Below are 20345 nucleotides of genomic sequence, written 5' to 3'. Positions count from 1 at the left end.
GCTGAATGTCTGTTTGAACCAGGCATGCAGGTGAAAAATAGAGAATGATGCGTGAGCCGAGGAAAACACAGACCCACTAGGGGGTTCCAGGGTTATACTCCGGGGAGGTTTTTTTTTAATTATTAAAAAAAATTTATATATATTAAAAAATAAATTAAAAAAACTTCGGGATGACTGATTTTCTCCCAAGAAAGTCGAACATTGGGGACTAGTCTTTTTTTGTATATATAATTAAATCCTTTAAGTCCTTTATTACAACTCATATCCATCAAAAACATTTTTTCATTTGAGACGCAGATATTCACATAGAAAACATACACAATGCACCTCAGATAATAAACAGGACTTTTATTTGGGATTTTCATGTATACAGTTTAAGAGTCAGAGAAAAGCCTCATAATTCTACATTTTTAATAAGCCACAACCATTGGAGGACAGACAGCATCCCTAACAAGTTATGCATTTCGGGACAGGTAGTGAGACAGTGAGAGGAAACACATTTTTTTATATTAAGATACGATAATCCTCTTACAGATCAGCTTTTTTTACTCCGCTTTATAACTGTAGATAATTCGGTTATCATGGAAAAACAAGTGGATGCATTTGTATATCCGTATTGGCCTTCTTTCTTCTCAGCGGAACTGGAGAGGGCTCACACGCAGTCCGATCACATCCTTGCCAATCTCAGTCACCTAGGGAATAAATAGGTCAAAGATATGATAAAACTTATAGTTACAATACCATTTGGAAATTTCACATTTATTGCTTAAAAACATAAATAATTGGGACTCTTCATTCAAATTACAAAAAAAACGTACATTGAAAAAAGTACCACTAGACATTTGTTCTTCAATATCTATAAGGACGTATAAAGGAGTGCTTTCGGCATACCTGTGTGACTCTGCAGACCTGGCCCTTGTATGTAGGGCAGTAGCAGGCTCCAGAGAGCGGGCACTTCTCCACCGGGCGCCCGCGGTACAGGGGGACGTAGGAGGCGGCGCACAGATCGAAGGGATTGTGGGGGTCGTAGTTCAACTGGTGGGCATCGGTCAGGGTCTTCTCACAGGCCGCCAGGATCTTGCGTGTCTGAACAGGAGGGTTGAAGTTCATTGGTTGTTGTTCGGAAAAAATTCAGATTCACAAATGTGAAAATATGTCCCACAAAAAAAATGCATGGTTTAGGAACAAAGGTGGTTGAAGATTATGTACATAAAAATGATCTATATACTTTAACCTCATAATCCTAATTACAATTTCCCAGTTTATGATTTCAAACATATTTTCAATCAATAAATTAGAAAATATAAATTCTAACTTTTTGAAATGAATACACTGGAAAGGCCCCGTTTAAAACAACCTAAAACTAACAACATCAAACTACAAACTCAATCGTCTTCCATCGACTTTAATTTTTTGTATTTCTCTGGCCGTCAAACAAACCAGGTGGGCGTTACCTGTTGAGCGACCTCCGGTTTGGGCCCCAGCTCCAGGAGGCGCCGGGCGAAGCTGGCCGCCGTCTTGAAGTTCCTCAGCTTGAAGAAGAGGTTGAGGGCGGTACGCAGCACCAACACCATGTGTACGGGCTGCAGGTTGCAGTGGGTGAAGTAGGCGGCCATCTGTGGTGGGGGGACAGTCAAACAGGTGTCATTATGCCCAGTAGGAAGAACCGAATACGCTGGGTTACACAAACCAGGGTCTAATCCATTTTTACACTTTGGAGTTAGTCCCGGTTCATTCCTTTACCTTCAAACAAATGCAGTCCAATGGTTATGAAGAAATACAATGAATATATATGTAACAACTGCATTTGCTCACAAACAACTGCTAGTAGATCCATTTACACATACAGTTTAAGGTTTACAACCAGGTTACGGGTCCTTCAGCCTCCTTCAATGTGTGTGTTCAAAGGGATTTAGTTTTTACCTCACACAGCCTCTTCTGCTGATCCAGTGTGTCTTTAGGCAACTTCTTCCTCTCTGTCTCCATGGTCAGACCCACGATGTACTCTCTGCAGATGGTGATCAGCTGCTGAGCCTGCCACATAAATACACACACAAAGATGAAACATCTACATGCAAAGACGCCTTTAAAAGACAAGGTAACTACAATAAAGAAATTACACAGAGAATGAAATTCAGTCCACCCAAAGCGCATTCATGTGAACAGAAGAAAACTGACTGTTAAAAACAGCCAAGCCATTGTCTCCCCCCCCCCCCCCCCCCCCGCTGTGACCCCACCTCGGCGATCTCCTGCTTATTGTCCACCACCAACAGCGGCACGGAGAGCAGGATGGCCCGGAAGCGCTCCACGCCCTCCTCGAAGCGTCCAGACGTGGTCAGCTGGTAGCACTGCTGCAGGCGGGCGATGAGATCCGAGAGACGCAGGCCCACGGCGGGGAGGCCCTGCTTGGCCCCGCAGTCCTGGTGGAAATAAAACAGAAGGAACGTCAGACGCTAAGAACAGGGGATCTATCGGAGGGTAGGCGTTTTGATGTGGCGGTGTTGTGTTAAAGTTGCCGCAGGTACGATTTGAGAGTTGCAGAGAGAGGGCAGAACAGAGCAAAACTGTGAAACGAAACACCCTAAAAACAAAAGTTCACGTTGATGATTCTCACTAAAAACATTATCTAACCCCACAGAATGCATTGTCAAACCGAGATTTGCAATATCCGTTTCTGATTGGCTGAAACCAGGGCTCCAGTTAACATGGTGCGTGACAACACCTGGAACCAATCTGCGCAAATCAGAAACACCAATAGCAACAACCCTGGTTTTCATTAGGAGGTGGCACTATCCCAGAGGTTTGATTTGAACGTCCAGTAACTCTAACTCCAGGTAGTGGATAAATCAACGCTGATTTGACCCAGCGCGCTTCAAGTCACAACACGGGACATGATGCGAGTACCTTCCAGTTCCTCTGGGGGTGGCCTCGCAGGCAGGGCAGGGAGGGCAGGCCCAGGTAGCAGGTGCGGCCCCGGGACAGCGTCTGCATGAACAGGGACTTGTAGGGCCCGAAGTTCACCACTCCCACCTGGTCATGGAGCAACTGCAGATGGTACGAAAGGGGGATGTTAGTGTCCCTCAGCGCAAAGTATTCAGGATACGTAAACAATTAGAATTTAAAAAAAGAATGCAGGTTTTATTTTGTTTTCTACACATAAGAGGATTTCATATTGACAGTACGATGCATACCCATATACTAAGCATGATACACCTTTCTCCTGCTCATTGTGTGCGTGTTGCGTGGACCTACCCTGGTGGCCGTCTCGAAGGAGCCCGCCAGGACGTGGTCCACTGGCAGCTGGGAGTTGTTGCACCACATCTGGGTGGGGCTCATTCCCTTGGTGGGCGGGACGAAGAAGCCATCCTCAGCCCCGCCTCCACCACCTGAAGGCATATCCTATTGGCAGGGGAACCAATTGGTCAGATTCAGTATTGTCTTTGAAAAAAGGTTTTAAATATATATCTTTGCACGTTTAAAATTACTCTCACCCGTTTCAAGAGTTGAATGTATTGTGTTGTGCATCACATCCCTATGCACTAAGCATTATTTACTGCACTCATGGCATTTCATAAACTTCAAACTGTCCTTAATATAAGAAAATATAGAAATAAGCAGAGTAACGCTTGTCTTTGTCTCACCAGCTCTGGGGGCAGGTCCAGGTCCTCCTCCACCTCCCAGCCTCCACCCTCCTCCTTCACCAGTCCTCCCTCCTCCCCCAGACCGTCCTGGGCGTCCATGAAACCATCTGGGGGAGGAGCGGCCAATCAGTGAGTCAACCAAGCAAGCAACCAACCAGGCTGCTGCTTTGTCATCGTCTTGAGGTTCTTATCAAAGTCTTAGGGTGTTTTAGAGCAGTAGTTCTCCAACTATTGTTATTAATGTACCCCCCTAAGATACTATTTTGATACTGCAAAATATACTATTGCGATGACTCAAAGAATGACTCCCTCACCTTCATCCAGCTGGAGCTCGGCGTCCTCTCCCCAGCCCTCTCCCCCTGGGGCCTCCATGTCCAGGTCGGCCGCCATCTGACCCGCCTTGCCTGAAACCAGAGCCAACCACACTGATTCAACCCCTGTCAACCCCAATACAGACCTCTGACCACAGCACATTACAAGGCAGGGCTCAGAATACAGTGCATTGAGAGAGTGAGTGATTGAGTCAGTATGTACGGGAGAACCAGGCCTCACCCTTGGCTGCGATGGCTCCCTCGAAGAAGCCCTTGGAGACGGTGAGCAGGGGCCAGTTGGTGTCCAGAGGGTTGATGGGGGGTGGGGGCTGTAGAAGCTGGGCCTTGGGGTCCACCTCCGGAATCTACCAGACCGCCAACCGTCACGTTAGCAACGCCCGTGGTACCCCGAGACCCCCCTCCTCTGGGGTTCCAGAGACACCCCCAACCCCACTGGTTGGGGGGGGGACATACCTCTACAAACAACTGCCCTCCATCTACTGAGATGGTTTGTGTTATTGTTGATGGATTGCAACTCTTAACTGGGCTTGGGCATGCAAGTTAAGGGCGATCGCCAACTTGGTCCCAGTTTATGAAAATGGCCCCATACTACAGATTGGTTTCATTTGTTGACTGCTCCAATGGCAATGACATCAGTTTGCTTTATTTGTGGACTGCTCAACCCGTATATTAAAATGATTGTTCAGGTAATACCGTCGAAACAGGTTGCCCATGGTGCAGGGCATTGCACAATCCCTTTAAGGTCTACTCTGTGAGAGCTAGAGTGTGTGAGTGTGAGTCGCACTACACACCGTCTCCTTCTCCAGGTCAAAGGTTTCTTTCAGGGCCTCGGCCTCTTCGTCCATGCCGTGGGTGGCGGCGGTCAGGTAGGCCAGAGACTCTGGGGAAACATAGAGGGGACAGGAGTGACTGGACTGGGGCAGCACCACCCACGTTGACTACCCCGGTTCACATCCTCATCTCAATTGTTTACATAGGGAGCGGGGACATGCTGTCGCACGTTGTGGTGCAGAAGAAGCGCAGCAAAGTGTGCTTTGCAGTGCTTCTAATAAAAGGGATAATAGCGCATGAATATGTAGGAGTATGTCAATAAAAAAATATCTACTCTACATATTCTTTATTTATTTTACATATTGTGTTCTTGTGGTTAATTTTTGATCCTATATTTTGTTGTTATTGAAATGCACCAAAAGTAAGATTCCGAGGAGGGGAGGGAACTTACTCTGTCCACAGTTCTTCAGGATGCGGACCCTCTCGCTGACGTCCCCCAGGTAGAGAGCCCCCTGGTAGTGCCCACTCATGTCCTTCCTGATCTCGGCTGCAGGACAGCAAAGGACATGGTGGTCAGGGTCTGGCTCAATGATATCTCCTCACTCATTTGATACAATTCATCAAACTTTACTGACGGAGAGTTCTCTAGACATTATGTCTGGAGCAAAGCCTCAACGCCGACGACACACACACTCCACACATCCGTACCGATCTTCATCATCTTGCGCAGCTTGGCCAGGTTGCCGGTGATGAGGTAGAGGAAGGTGAGCTTGTCAAAGTTCTTGGTCCTCTGGTAGCACATCTCCACCACCTGGTGGTGGCCCTGAAGCAGGGCTGCCTCGCCCAGGCGCTCCCAGCAGCTGCGCTCGTCCAGGGCCTTGGCGGCCTCCAGCGCCACCTGGTGGTCAGGGTGGACACAGTCTTTATGCATTCGGAAAATTTGGGTGGAATAATAAAGGCCACAAGTATGATATTCTCCGGGGATACCATTGGCGGTGTAGGCAATTGATCACACGTTAGTTATATTTACTAGTACTTTTACTAGTAATTACTTGGGACCTAAATAGTTATATTTACTAGTTATAATTACTTACGACAAAGTTATATTTATTCATGAAACTACAAAATATGTGTGTTTGTTGTTTTTTGGTTTGGGGTTGAACAAGTGTCCACCACTCAAAGCATCGCTCCTGAACAAATGCATTGTGGGACTGAGTCCCGTGTTCGCACACTACAAAAGGTTTACCAAATACTTATACGCATCCTTTTTTTCCTCTTGCATACTAATAACGTCGAGATGCTTTCGGACATACTACATACTATTCTCGACCAGCTATTTAGTATGCAAATAATCACATAAAATGAATAAGACGAAAGAGCGAAAGGCTGTGGTGGTCACCTCGATGTTGCCACACTCCAGGGCCAGGCTGAAGCGGGTCTTCTCGTCCTTGACGAAGTGGAGCGCCACCTCAGGGTAGCCCTTCTTCTGCAGGTAGGCGATGATGGACTGACCCACCAGCTTGGCGTTGCGCACCATGTGGAGCACCTAGTGGGGGTCGGAGACGGGTCAAGATGGATGGAACGGGTTCAACAAAAGGTTTGCCGGTAAAGTGATCCTGGGTGGGTGTCGTTTGAGAGAAACGGGAGAAAGCCATCCCCGCCCCACACCCATACACTCACACATAACCTGCCATTACCGCAGATATTCGACACCGGGGCTTAAAAAGGCCACGTCAATGGGTTAAACCTTAAGGCGTTCTCGCCATGCTGTATGATGGATAACACGGCTGTGTAGCAATAGCGCGCTCATGTGTTCTTGCTTGCTGTACAGCGCAGCAGAACATAATGTTTTAGAAAAATATGAAAAATGATACGTCGCTTTTTGCCAACTATCTTATAGGAGTAGAAGATTTTGTTCATTTTATTTATTTTACACGTATGTACTAGGGGTGTGATCGGCTACACGTGTACACGTGTAACCGGTTAGTAAATCATAACCGTTTAGGAAAAATCAGTAAACGAAAACCGAAAAAAAAAAAAAAATCAAAATCAAAATTAACATGTACTATTTATTTAGAGATTAATAAAGCTACAAATGTTCCACTTTGACAACGTTAATGCGCTAAGAAATGCACGTGATAAATGTTGGGTAATTGACCACCGTGCATTACGTCATGTAACACGTAAGTTTCACTCCCCCCCCCTTTCCGCCATGTTGGAAGGTACGCCCCTCCGAGTGCAGCTGAGCTTTGCGTTATTGTTGACACGGTAGCTGCTAGCAGAGGAGGTTGTTGAAATTCTGTACTGTTTTAACAATGCCTGGAAATAACTGCTGCGTTAAAAACTGCTTCAATGTGGGTTACAGTTTGTCAGGTTCCCTAAATGGACAACGCAGTTGTCCCACACTACAAGATTTTTTAATCTTATGTGATTTTTGAGTCGGATGTACACCACACACATAAAGAGAATCTCAGCCCATTTCTTGCTCTCCGATCGTAAATACAAATACATGAGATTCGAACACAAGACGGAACACCACACACGGACAATCTAGTCCTCTAATGTCCCGCTGCAGGGCCGTGGAGGTAGAACTAGAGCGACTCGTCAACAGTGAAGATGGATCAGCGTCTTTTGACGGCAGTGGTTTCCGCGGTGCTTATGCTTACATAATATCAGAGAATATCCGCGTCAGTTCGGCCGCGGCGCAATTAATGAATAAAGATCATAAACTGAATGGCTGTGCAAGTGTTGTGAGACACGGCTGCGAACCGGCAACTTAAAACAAAGTAGTGCCGGTTTGGTTCCGTGCCGCTGCCGTATCCAGTGGAATAGCAATAGCTATTATTATTATTATTGACTATAATGGTTTCTAATGTCTTCTTGTGTTCTCTGCATTTTCACTAGGACCCTTTTCCTTCGCCTTATTCTTCTCCATTTATTTCTATCTCGTAATGTCTCCTGCGTCTCTATGTTGCGTATTTCCTCATGTCTCTATGCCGCTCTGACAACGTTGCCCCTGGCAACCGATAGCCGTGGATGCCATCATGGCGGACGGGCTCAAACCCCTCCCCTCCCCTTCCCAAAAATCACGTGACTCCTCATTCTCAATAGCGCGACTGCGGTCCACTTAAAAAACAAACAAAAAAAAAACGGTTAACCGTGTACACGAAAAAAAAGGGGTCGTGTAACCGTTTACAATTTTTTGTAACCGTTCACACCCCTAGTATGTACAGAAGTGGGTGAAACACATGAAACATAACACAGCACAACGTCCACTCCCTGAAGAACCCATGAGAAGTGGTTTTAACAGCACTTTGCACCCACCTCTTCATACTTGCGGTTGACCAGCGCCAGCTTGAAGCGGTACTCGGTGGGGTCGATGGTGAGCACGCGGGGCCGGCACTCCCTGTCCAGGCAGTACACGCTGTTGCCACGGACACGCGTCACGTAGATGGGCAGGTCCAGGGTCCTGATGATACCGTGGTCGCTGTGGACGGAGAGAGGGAGGGGGAATTCACTGTCAGACCTCCATTCAGATGGCTTTATTCATCTCAGGTGGGGGGGGGGAGGCGGGGATAGTTACCCCCCCCCAGAAAATATTAAATATTAAGTATAATAACAAAAATTGAAAACACGAAAAGTGAAAAAGTGAACGAAAAAGTGTATGCGTATGTACAATTAATGTATGCATGCGAACAAATAAAATGTGTGCATTGAAAAATAAACAAGTGAATAAACATTAAATCGACATATCCATGTAGTAGCACATAGAAAATACTGACATATAGCACATATGAGTGTGAAGTGCCAGACTAATACTCCGGCCCCAGAGGCGTAATTTCTCCAACCAACGGATGTGATATTACCAATAACAACAGTTCAGAGTGTGGCTGTGTGGGCGTACCCGGAGGTGAGGGCGTATTTGATGTGGTTGGAGGTGGTGTAGATGAACACCCCGCTCTCGTCCCAGGCACCGCTCTTCACGCGGATGTTCTCGTGGATGTTGCACAGGCTCTCCAGCTTGCGGTTGCAGATCATGATGGCTGCACGGAGGATGGAGAAGAAAGGTGAGTGAGAGAAGGTTATTTTTTTTTTCTCAATGGCCCCAATAACATGATGTGTAATCTAAAGAATCATCATTTGATGTGAATTTGATGTGATTATTTATTTATTTGTTATTTATTTTCTGTTAATTATTTATTTGTGTTTTTTCTACATTGTGACATTTTAGAGATGAGCACAAATAAAAAAATGTAATAAAAAAAAATAAAAATAAAAATATCGCTGGTTCATACGTAAACAGTCAACTAATTCAAGTTCAAATCTCAACCGTTCCCACAATTTTGAGCAGGCTAATAAAATGCTGTTTTCCCTGAAACGAAACACACGGATGAAGTCCTACTGCCCGGACGTCTTGTCGTGCCGCTAGATGCGTTGGGACTCACCGTGCTTGGCCAGCAGGGCCACGTGGCTGGTGTCGGCGCTCCACACCACGTACTTGACCTTGGCGATCTTGACGGTGGCCAGCGAGCGCTTCTGCTGCACGTCGAACAGTGTGACGCCGTCCGCGTCCCGCAGCAGCAGGGAGCCCGTGCCGGCGTAGAAGATCTCCTCGCAGCTGGGCACCTGCACCTTCTTCACGATCTCGTTCTTCAGGTTCTTGATCAGAAGCTACATGGGGCGGGAGGGAAGGACACGGCATAGGTCGATATCTTGATGATAATTACGCCGTTAAAACGCTTTTAAAATGGACATGGAAAACTGTCAAATAATATATAATTTCACGCCATCAGAAAACGAACAAATGTACAAAGAATAATGGAATCTTCCACGAGTGAAAGTGGGTCTCACTCGGATAAATAATAACAATTTCTCATTCTTTATGGACATACATGGGTAAAATACCAACACCAAAATGCTTTGTCTTCTACCCATCCACCACTGAAAATCGCTATATAATGCATAACATATAGTCGGGTAAAACCAGCCTTACCGAGTGCATGCGATCCAGGACCGCAAACCTGTTCCTGGCCACCCACACTGCAGTCAGCCCGGAGGACCTCTTGCCTTCCGGGGCTGGAGAGAGACGGAAGTCAGAGTGATGGGCTGAACACTACAAAATACATCCCGATGCAAAGCAATATGTACGATTAAAGCAACAGGTTGGTATCGTTGTTGGTTTTTGCTGCCTTCATACCGTCTGGGTTCTGGGAGTCACTCTCTTTGGGAATAGAGTACAGGTCATAGGTGCTGTTTTCCAGGTTGGTCGCCCTCTGCGGGACAGACGAGGTATGAAACAGAAATCTAGGCAAAATGGTGACTCAAAGGGGTGTGTGTGCGTGTATGTGTACTTACAGTGCAGAGCAGGACTGCGTTCTCGGCGGGGTTGTAGGACATGCTGAATACTGGGAACTTGGACCCACTGGAGGAGAGAATATTCGCTCTGCTCAGACTCAGCATTTGAAGAGTTTAAACTGCGCACTACACTTATTGTAGAGCAATTCCAGGCTAATTTACATAAAATAAAATTTGTATAATTAATATACGTATATGGACTTTTTGCATAAAATAAATATATATATATATTGAGGCATTCAGCCCAGTCCCCAAAAACACACAATCTGACCTGCGGAGCTGCATGACAGCAGTGTCCTTGCTGCTGTTGAAGTCCAGCTGACGGAGGAAGCGGTCCTTGACGTAGTACAGCATGTTGCCGTAGACGGCGTAGGCAGGCCGCTCCCGCTCCAGCTTGAACACCAGCATGCCGCTGTCGTGACCTGGGGGGAGGGGAGGGGTTGGTATTTAACAGCCATGTCAAAACGTGGGCGGTTAAATACCTCACTGTAACTTTAAATCTGTTGCAGATAAAATAGAGATTTATTTTTCTGAGACGCTTCTTTCAAGCTACAAAACCTCATCTCCAGTGATGACATCTCCGAACTCTCTGAACTTCTGGATTTGATTGGCTCATATCAACTGCGTGACTCTCGTCCTAAAATCCCTTCCATCCATGACCTGAAACGACCCTTGATCCTAAAACCCAATTTCGGCGCTCGTCTTCCCCGTCTCCGGCCGCCCCGCTTACCGGCGGCGAAGAGGTTGAGGTTGGGGTGAGCGCCCAGCACCCAGAAGCGGTCGTGGTCGCGGCGGAAGGTCTGGACTCCCGTCCTCTTGGACATGTCCCACACGCGGATGCTCTTGTCCTCCGAGTTGGACAGGATGAGCTCCTGGCGCGGGTGGAAGACGGCACACGACACGTTGTTGTAGTGACCGCGGCACGTGTCCAACTCCCAGGCCTTGGACTCTGCACAGGACGACGGCCAAAAGGACATTAGAACGGATGTGATCCATGTTAACCTGTTCATCTACGTTTAATTACATTTTCCTTTGAATCGTTTAATGGTTTTCTTGCATGGGTAAACATGAGAATTACATTGGGACGGTCAGGAGTGAGAGGCACATCAATTGTTTGCTGTTTTTTACACTGGGGTTGTATCAAGACACTGGAACATTTCAATTTGCTTTCATTTCAGATTAATTCTGAATCTAATCACGTCCGTTGCAATATCTCAACGACATCTAGACTCAAGTGTTATTTCTTACAACTGCATCCATCTACTTATTACTTAAAAAGCTATGCAAGGCTTAGTGTGATACCACATTGTGGAAACAAACAAAAAAAAAAGCTTAGAATAAGAGCACTATAGGATAACCATGACCATGGAACAAACATGATATGCCATTCAATCTATGTAATAACATTAGGGAGGAGAAGGACAAGGCAAAGGGTCTATACATCCCTGAGAAACTGAGTGGTCTGCAGTACAAATGCTATTACGTAACAGATAATCTGATTTACACAGACAAACACACACACAAATATGCATGCGATTGTATATCACATGACAAAAAAACAAATATATATATATTTTTTTTTATTGTGTTTACACCAGACTATAACACTACGACCTGTTTGGGCTTCATTTGGTTTTAAATGCATCGCATGCCTTGGTTACATTCCAGACAGACTTAGAGAGCGAGAGACACAGAGTGTCAGGGACTGGCCGAGAGTGAGACACGTGTTGCTAGACAGAGACAACCAGACGCTCACCGTTCATCCTCCAGATCTTGACCTGCCGGTCATCAGCCCCAGAGACAATGAGGGGCATGGTGGGGTGGAAGGCTGCCCAGTTGACCCCACGGTCATGACCCTGCACAAACATTAAAAAAAGTATATATATATATATATATATATATAGGAGTGTATCATTCACAGAAACAAAGTTTAACAGCAACAAAGAGTTTTACATGTCAATATTAAAAACTAAAACAGTTGACCAATACTTTATATAATCTAAAAATGTTTTTTTTTTTTTGTTTTTTTTTTGCATTCTACCGAATCTGACAGACCACATGTCAGGTCCTGCTACAACAAACCCAACACCCAGCGCTAATGTCATCCTGTTGGTCTCGACCCAATGCCCAACTCACCTCCAGGACGTGCTTGACCACGGCGTCCGACGCCCCAAACAGGTCCACGCCTGAGATGCCACGCACGTCATTCTCCACCGCGCCAGGCGAGAGGTTCTTCTTCCGCAGACCTGGCGGGAGCAACGACCACCGCAACAACAACCAGAGAAAGAATAGGCCGTGCCAGGGGGGACAACAGGGGCGGGGGGGGTTGACAACATAGGTGTTACACATGACAGGACCACCATGGTGGTGGAGGAGGAGGGGGAGGTGGGGAGAAGAGAAACTTGGTTAGCAATCAAACACACAATGAGTAACAGGAGGTAGTGTTCGCTTTCCACATAAGCGATGATGGTCGCTGGGAATAACTGAACACACATGGCGAAGTGCGCACACGCGCGCACACACACCATCTAAACTGTGGATCTCCCCATCTGTCTCCCTGTATGGTTCAGCTCAAGTGCGTACCATCTAGAGACTGGATTTGGTTATTGTATGACAATGTCGGCTATCCCTCGTCTTTGAAGGGTGAAATAAATAAAGAATACGTCTAATTGAAACTTCTACCTGCTCACTGTTACTGAGAGATATTGACACCTTTATTTATTCTGTGCGGTTCAACGGTTCAAACTAAAACCTAGAAAATGTATACAATATAGTAAGAAAGGTGAAAAATGACAGACAATGTAAACCGTGCTTGGGTCAATAGATAAACCACACACAGGGCAGGGTTACAAGATCTACATTGATTAATGTGTGCATCATGAACCAATCAGTGGAAGTCCAAAGGCTAAAAATGGGAACAGAGACGGGTAGGGGGAAAACATGTAAGGGCGTTTGTGTTGGCGATTCCTGCTCCATATGAACCACAGAGGTGGTCAGTTAGTCACGACAGCGATGAGAACCCTCATGGGAAATAACACTTTCATAGAAAACAGCAGCACTAGGAACCCGTATGCAGGTGCGGATGTTTCCAGGGGAGCATGAGAAAGGGGGTGGACACAGGAAGGTAGGTGGTGAATGGGCCTGGATGGGATGGGAGTGGTTGGCAGCTGGGGGCGGTAAAGAGGTGCTCTGTATGGGGCGTTGTTGTCACTGTTGTGGTTTGGAATGGGATTAAATGGAACGAGGCTCCATGCTTTGTGTTAGGATGCTAGAGATTAACCAATGCATGGCTGCTATTGCAAGGTTCACATCATGCATCAGTGTTAATAAGCTCTCTTACTTACTGACTAAACCTTAATTGCTATTAGAGATATTATATGTTGTATAATATCTCTGTATGTTATATCCGTTCATTAATCGCATACTTAGCCGTGCAATTATCATGCTAACGGTAGTACGAGGAGAAAATGTAAACATCAATGGTACAAGTTTGCAACATATTATGTATGAAACCAGCAAACAAACTGGCATTGTTACTTCCTTATCCCAGGTATGGAGATAATGCAGATAGTGAGGTTATTAAATAGTTCATAACACATGAGCCATCTGTTGTATGCATGCAAAATAAATTGCTGTGGTGGTTTTTGTTATTGAATGAAACTAGGTACATTGGGACATGCAGTCAAGGTAAAGATAGGAAAGAGATTCACTAAATCCCCTGACAGAGGGACAGCAGAGCTTTGGAAGGCATGAGGTGCACGTGAAGAAGAGTAGGGAGGAAGTGTAAGACCAGTTAATGGGTTAACAAGAATGAATTGGAAAGGCAAACCTTTGTTAACAGAGAGATCATACAGTCAACAGATATTACAAAGACATGCAAAATACACAACATACACCTCTCTCACACTGACTAACTGGTTAATTTACAAACGAAATTTCCCATTTCATATGTAAAATTGCTTGCCTCCAAAATTGAGGCTGAAATTTTCAACCAACCATTGGTAATAAATGGTTGGTCGGAAATTCACAATTGCTATTTAGCCAACTTTAAGTACATTTTTATGACCCTAAATAGAGAGAGGTGTTATTTTGGCAACAGCCCACAGAGATGTATTCTCTTCACACAAAGGAGGAGAGAAAGAGGATTAGGAACTGATATTCAGTTCTGACATCTTTCTCCCCATCCATAACCCCTGATGCCCTGCCCGCCCTGCCCAGGCCCCTCCCACTATCCTCTGCCCGCCTCTAAACCCAGCCCCTCACCGGAGATATCCCACACGCGCACGGTCTGGTCCAAGCTGGCTGACACGACCAGGTCCTCAGAGGGGTGGAACTGGGCGCACATCACATAGTGGTTGTGTCCGGTGAGCACACTGGAAAAGAACGGTGATCCATATGAAATACAATATAACACGCCGCCATCATAATTCTTTAATGCTATAGTGGTAATAAGAAAAACTTAATTAATTAATAATTATGTGTAACTAAAAACCTATTTCAATATGCCTGCATAATATGTGAGTTCTTACCAGACACAGGTCCTTGACTGCCAGTTCCAAATGCGAATTGTCTGGTCATCTGAAGCACTCAGAATCCAGGGGTAATCCTGCACACAATGATAACGAATTAAGTACGGCCAACATTGACATTTACACACGTCATGTCATGTACATATATGGTTGGTCTTGACAACTACTCACATGGTGGAAGAAGGTGGTTCTGATGTAGTCCAGGTGTCCGAGAAGAGTGAAGAGGCAGCGCCTCAGCTTATAGTTCCACACCTGAGCAGAAAACGTTGCTTTAAAAATACACTGAAGCTGTATTCACATAGGAATGACTATCCAGAATACTTCCCTGCAGGGTCTTTCAAATGTGAAATGGATTGTGCAGATGCCATTTTACAAAAAATAAGTTAATAAAGTTATTTTAAAAAGCTTGTAATCAAGCTCACATATGATCCACAAATGAAACTCAGTCATATAAAAATGTGAAATGATTGAGAACAATTTGTTCACCAAAGTAATATATAGTTCCACGGATGCAATTATCTGTACATTCTATTTTCGGATTGTTGATGGGATAACGCAACGTCACCACAATATTACCTTGATCTTGTAGTCATCTCCCCCGGATACAAAGAGAGGCTGCTGCTTGTGGAAGTCAATTCCTCTGACGGGTCCTGTTTATTAAAACATACATGTCAGCAGCTCTTGGAAAACATATCTTCAATAACTGAATAAAATAAAAAATTCTCTCATCTCCAATCTATACTGCCATTTTCTTACCGTCGTGTTCATCAAACTTGTCAATCAGTGTGCACATACGATAGTCCCACAGTTGTATAACGCCGTTGTGCAGACTGGCCAGGATCCATGGCCTCTTGGGATGGAAACTCAGCCCTACAACCAAAGGTTTTTTGATGACAACCAATTTTGAAAACGCATTCGTAAAAGTAACACGTACACACCAAATCGAGAGACAAATAAAGGACAGTCTTATCTGAAGACCACTTCACTAGTGGATGAATAACGTAGCTAGCTTTAGCTTATTGCCTAACAATGTAACAGCTCTCTGCACTGCAATTCATTTGATTCATAACACCGCATAACATTTACATAATGTGTGTAGCCTATATTGAACTGTCAGAAAGACACCAAAATGTTGGCTCGATTTGAGCTGATAACGTTACGATTCATTTCAGCCTGCTAGCTATTGATGTAACGCTAATCATAATCACCGACAACCTACCTTTAACACGGGCGGACTTTGTTTCAAATTTGGTCAACATCGTGACTTCTTAATGACGTGGTCTTAGTAATAATGTATTTACTATTAGCCAAATAAACTTGGTACGCCTCATAAACAGGTAAATTCTAATACTCCAAGGGCTCGGATCGCCTTTTGCCCATTTGCCGTTTCCTGACACGTAGCCTGTCGTGTCTTCCTGGATGGAACAATAAAGTTGCGTAGTCAATCTTGACGCAGAAAGCTCCACGGCGGCCTAGAGATAGAAATGGAACACATAGAACCGACCTGCTTGTTCCCCGACTCATATAGCCATTAATGTCTCTTCTGACCCACACATTTCTATCCAGTTTTGATCAGCTCAGAACGTAACACTGTGCCTAATTAGGCAACACAACACAACACAAAAAAAAAAAATGATATTCAGAGAAACGCAGCTCCGGAGCCGGGGTCTGAGGTGTGGCAACGGGGCCTGTGGTGTGGCAGGTGGTCCGTTTGTTTTGGCGTTTTGCGTAACAGTTGTCCCCTAGCTACCCCAGTCAAGTTTTGGAAAATTCAATGAAATAATTAATACATTTTTTTAAATAATAAAATCATATATATATATATATATATAAACTGGGGCAGCTAGGGGGCGACTGATGCAAAACAAAACGAAAACAAAAAAAAAACGAAAATCCTCTGCCATACCACAGACCCCGAGGCTGCAGCTGGATGCTACTCGAAAAATATCATGGAAACTGTAGCAGTTTATCATTAGTTTATTTCATATTGCTATTTACAGGTACAACAAAAATATTGTGAAATCAGTCGGGTTTTTTTCTCCAAATGATGCCATGGGCATGTTAGCATTAGCCCTGAGAATACAACTCACCCTCCCCCAATATAATAAACAGTGTCAACATAGTCACACAGGCAACATCAACAGATCTCAACCGACATGATGCAAATCTAAAATTACCATTATTTTTCACTGCACAGCTGACATGAATTTATGACAATTCTCCAATCTGAAATCTTCCCAGTTCCCAGTTATCTGTTATTTTTTTTAACCAATGTCTGATTAGTACCTTTTTAATAATGGATGAATAGTTTTAGTATACACTATACACTATGTATACACTATACACCTGCAGAGTAGTTAGTAGTGAAAATGTAGGACTACAAAAAAAACTGACGTTTCATACAGGTAGAATGCATACCCTTCGCAGGACATGCACCCGACCACCATTACACCTGTCCAAGATGGCTAGCCAAAAGGGAGCACACGTCACATCTACTTCACCCCAATCCTTCTGTTTGTACTGAGATTCCACCAGGAATGGCCCATCCAAAACTATTGGGGAACTAATTGTTATAATAACCAGGTTCTTCAACATTATAATGCATATTTCCACCTTATTTGAATGTGTTTATTTATTCATTATATTCACACCACCATTTCTTTATTTTTTTACAGATCTATTTACACAAACCATTAAGTGAATAATCATGGGTACTGTTCTCCCATGTACAGCAACATAAGTGGGTTTATTGTGTAATGAAATAACAATAAATACAATGTTCAATCTGTATGTAAACCCAATGTCTCTGACTGCCATTTCACATAAAGAAATTCGATATAATTTAAAAAGTGCTTGGCTTACACATGTTAGAATCAAAACATAGATCTCAAAATGATCCAAAGTAATTTGATTCTGAATTATTGTACAAAAAAAAGGCACCGTTTACACCAGTGGAGAGGTTGGACTTACCATGAGGCTAAACAGTATTGGGAGGTCTACGCATGATGAAGAGTAAGATAATTAGTTGCATGGAAATGCTTCTAGAATTTTAACCGTGAAAAAGACCTGCAATAACCACCCATTAAAATGCTGCGTTAAGAATGTAAAAACATCAACCACGCCGTATGCCACACATTCAGTGTGTATATGTTTATGTTTGGGAGTGTGTGTTCTGTGGACTCTCTAGTTGGAGACAGGAGAGGAGTCAACAAGTCCCGTCTTCATCGATTTCTGACCCCTTTTCATATCTCTCTGAATATGTGACTTGCCCTGGAAACACACACCCCCTTGCCCACCGGGGCCGCAGTGCTTTTGATCACCGCTGTCATGGCCGCCATGTCCCACCGCCTCACATGATGGAGCAATTCTCTGCCGCACCCGCCCCAGGCACTCCTGGGAGGTTCAGGGACTCCATATCAAAGTTCAAGCCCGCCGGCTTAAGGAAGGGGTTGGATATAGGAGAGAAAGAGAGAGAGATAGAGAGAGAGAGAGAGTGAGAGCGATGTTAGAGGTCATGTACAAGGCTCAGGAACACAATGTCTTATTAGACACTTAGTAGCATGGCCCTAGGTCCTAAGATGAAGCAGGGTTATAGGACATGAATATAAATCGACTTACTGCATCTCCTGCCAATTCTTTAGGAGGCTGACCCAAGTCTTGCAGCTGCAAATCAATAATGGAACAAGACAAATCATTGAACACTTATAACTTAAACATTGAACAAGTCAACAGGTATGAGACATTCACTTAAACCATTCGTTGGGAGTAAGAAGTAAAGTAAGTACAATGTTGTAACTTGCACAATAAGTTTTTCAGTTTCACTATGCTTCCAACAACCCTTAAACAAGCAAAAGTCACAAACCACGACCGCAGTTTCCTTTTTCTCCCTCACCCGTTGCATCAGGTCCAAGATGCTCTCAAACTTGCCGTCAGTCTCCGTGCACTCTGCCCCCTCCTTCTCAAACTCGCTGCAGATGTCCCCCATGATCTGGGCCTGCTGCTCGTACCGCCGGTAGTCCTCTGGGCTCAAGCTGGGCTTATTGGACTCCAGCCAGTCAGGGTACTGCTCCACCAGTGATTGACAATCAATTATTGTAAGTTATTGTAAAAGTATTAATCTATTTTCAAAATTTTAAATTGTAGGACTAATCAACCACAGTGTAAATGCACGTTACATTAAAAGCATTGACATCTGACAGCTCAATTCTGCCCCATCTCTTCAACTGATAAAAAAATGCATGCATACCTTCCCGGTGATTTCTTTTAGAGATGGATAGAGCACTTCCTTGGAAAGCAGATTCTGCATGATGGACTGCATGATGGGTAGAATATTCCCATCATCTGCACCGCCACCACCACCTCCTTCACCACTCTCATCCAATCCCAGGCCTTCTAGAGTTTTTACCAGATCTTCACCAGCCAATCCGCTACTCTGTGAGTTACAGGTAGATTAGCCAGTACAGTAATATGGTGCTTCATCAAACATAGACTAGTTAGTTTGAGCCTGGCTTTGTAGTGAATGGGTAACAAACCTGCAGATTGTTAGCATTTTTGGCCAAGCCACTAAGGGTGTTCTTGAGGCAAGAAGTGAATTCTTGTTGAGATGCGACGTCCGTGCCTGCAGGGTCAAGTCCACAGACTTTAGAAGGAAGACTCAAACACATAATAAATGCTAATGCCACCAAAGCTGGTAGAACATTGGGGGATATTTTTATATATTCTTCTCACCAACTTTCCCTGCTGCCTGGGATAGCTTGTGGAAGTGCTGGAGCAGTTCAGGCTCTTCTTGGGCCAGTTCACTCATGGCCTTCTCCCACTCATCCTTGGCTTGGTCGGCCATGTCACCCTCAAAGAGACTCTCAAAGAACTTGCTATCCTCCAGCAGCGGGGGCTACACACATATACACAAACCATTATTAATATAGGTTAGCAAATTGTTCTAGCTTAGAAGCAAATGGCAACGGCTACGTGTCTTTTTTATGGGTAGTAAAGAGACATAACATAGGCTAGCACATACTTAGTCCGCCTTAATAAAATAAACATGATTACAATTGCCCAGTCGAAACTCGAGATACCTCGTCTAACTGCTAAAATGAACCCAACAAAGAAGAGAATTTAAGCCAACACCATTCGAATGACAAACCCACCTTCTCTGCACCATTGTCGGGTGAGGAGGACGCGTCTGCCGCCGGTGGAGCAGACGAAGGCACCGATGTCTTGTCAAAGTCATCTAGAGCGCCTACAAACAAACGTCACAATTTCGATAACGTTTTCCCACATACAAGAACAAAAAGAAAGATAAAACGAACTACTCTTATGCAAGACAGCCAAGACAAACCTTTCAATGACTGTTTTAACAAATGATATACCTATCGAAATTATGTGAAAGGTCAAATACAAATACATTGCAATAAGCAGCAAATGGATCAATGGTGGATTATAAAGTTCCTACGATAAATCGAGTGAATTTGGCCCAAATAGGAGCGACCTGTTTCGCCCCCTGGCTATTTACCTGGGCCATCAGAGCTAATTATTAATAAGAAATGAAGATCTATTTAGTCACAACCAAGGTCATATCACAGACAAATAAAATGTAAGCGTTAGTTTAAAATGTCAACCCTTACTATCCAATAACTCGTCCAATTCTGCATCTTGCCCAGCAGACGACTCGGTTGATCCTGACGCCATGTTCTCTTACTTGCCTGGATATCTCGGTC

At 44.5% G+C, this 20345-nt stretch overlaps 2 protein-coding genes across 2 annotated transcripts; both read right to left on the bottom strand.

The window, feature by feature from the left end:
- Positions 1–328: 328 nt before the first annotated feature.
- copa (COPI coat complex subunit alpha) lies at positions 329–16017 on the bottom strand. The gene is made up of 30 exons (XM_084481314.1): positions 15848–16017; positions 15385–15498; positions 15205–15278; positions 14800–14880; positions 14629–14705; positions 14363–14472; positions 12236–12345; positions 11856–11955; positions 10830–11048; positions 10371–10521; positions 10100–10166; positions 9942–10017; positions 9738–9820; positions 9190–9415; positions 8649–8787; positions 8069–8231; positions 6144–6290; positions 5453–5642; positions 5196–5291; positions 4765–4853; positions 4194–4317; positions 3956–4045; positions 3642–3748; positions 3253–3399; positions 2905–3045; positions 2238–2420; positions 1924–2034; positions 1455–1616; positions 892–1086; positions 329–692 (listed from the first exon to the last, which is right to left on the bottom strand). Exons 1-30 carry the CDS (start codon positions 15885–15887, stop codon positions 633–635), a joined length of 3672 nt encoding a protein of 1223 aa, XP_084337440.1. The 5' UTR covers positions 15888–16017; the 3' UTR covers positions 329–632.
- Positions 16018–16599: 582 nt separating this feature from the next.
- On the bottom strand, positions 16600–20345 carry pex19 (peroxisomal biogenesis factor 19). Its single transcript, XM_084480416.1, has 8 exons — positions 20253–20345; positions 19776–19867; positions 19357–19519; positions 19161–19246; positions 18875–19060; positions 18521–18691; positions 18247–18291; positions 16600–18064 (listed from the first exon to the last, which is right to left on the bottom strand). Exons 1-8 carry the CDS (start codon positions 20314–20316, stop codon positions 17978–17980), a joined length of 894 nt encoding a protein of 297 aa, XP_084336542.1. The 5' UTR covers positions 20317–20345; the 3' UTR covers positions 16600–17977.

This window comes from Micromesistius poutassou (genome assembly GCF_964030765.1).
Source record: "Micromesistius poutassou genome assembly, chromosome: 16".
Classification (NCBI taxonomy): Eukaryota; Metazoa; Chordata; class Actinopteri; order Gadiformes; family Gadidae; genus Micromesistius; species Micromesistius poutassou.
This window is presented reverse-complemented; position numbering and strand designations above follow the sequence as displayed.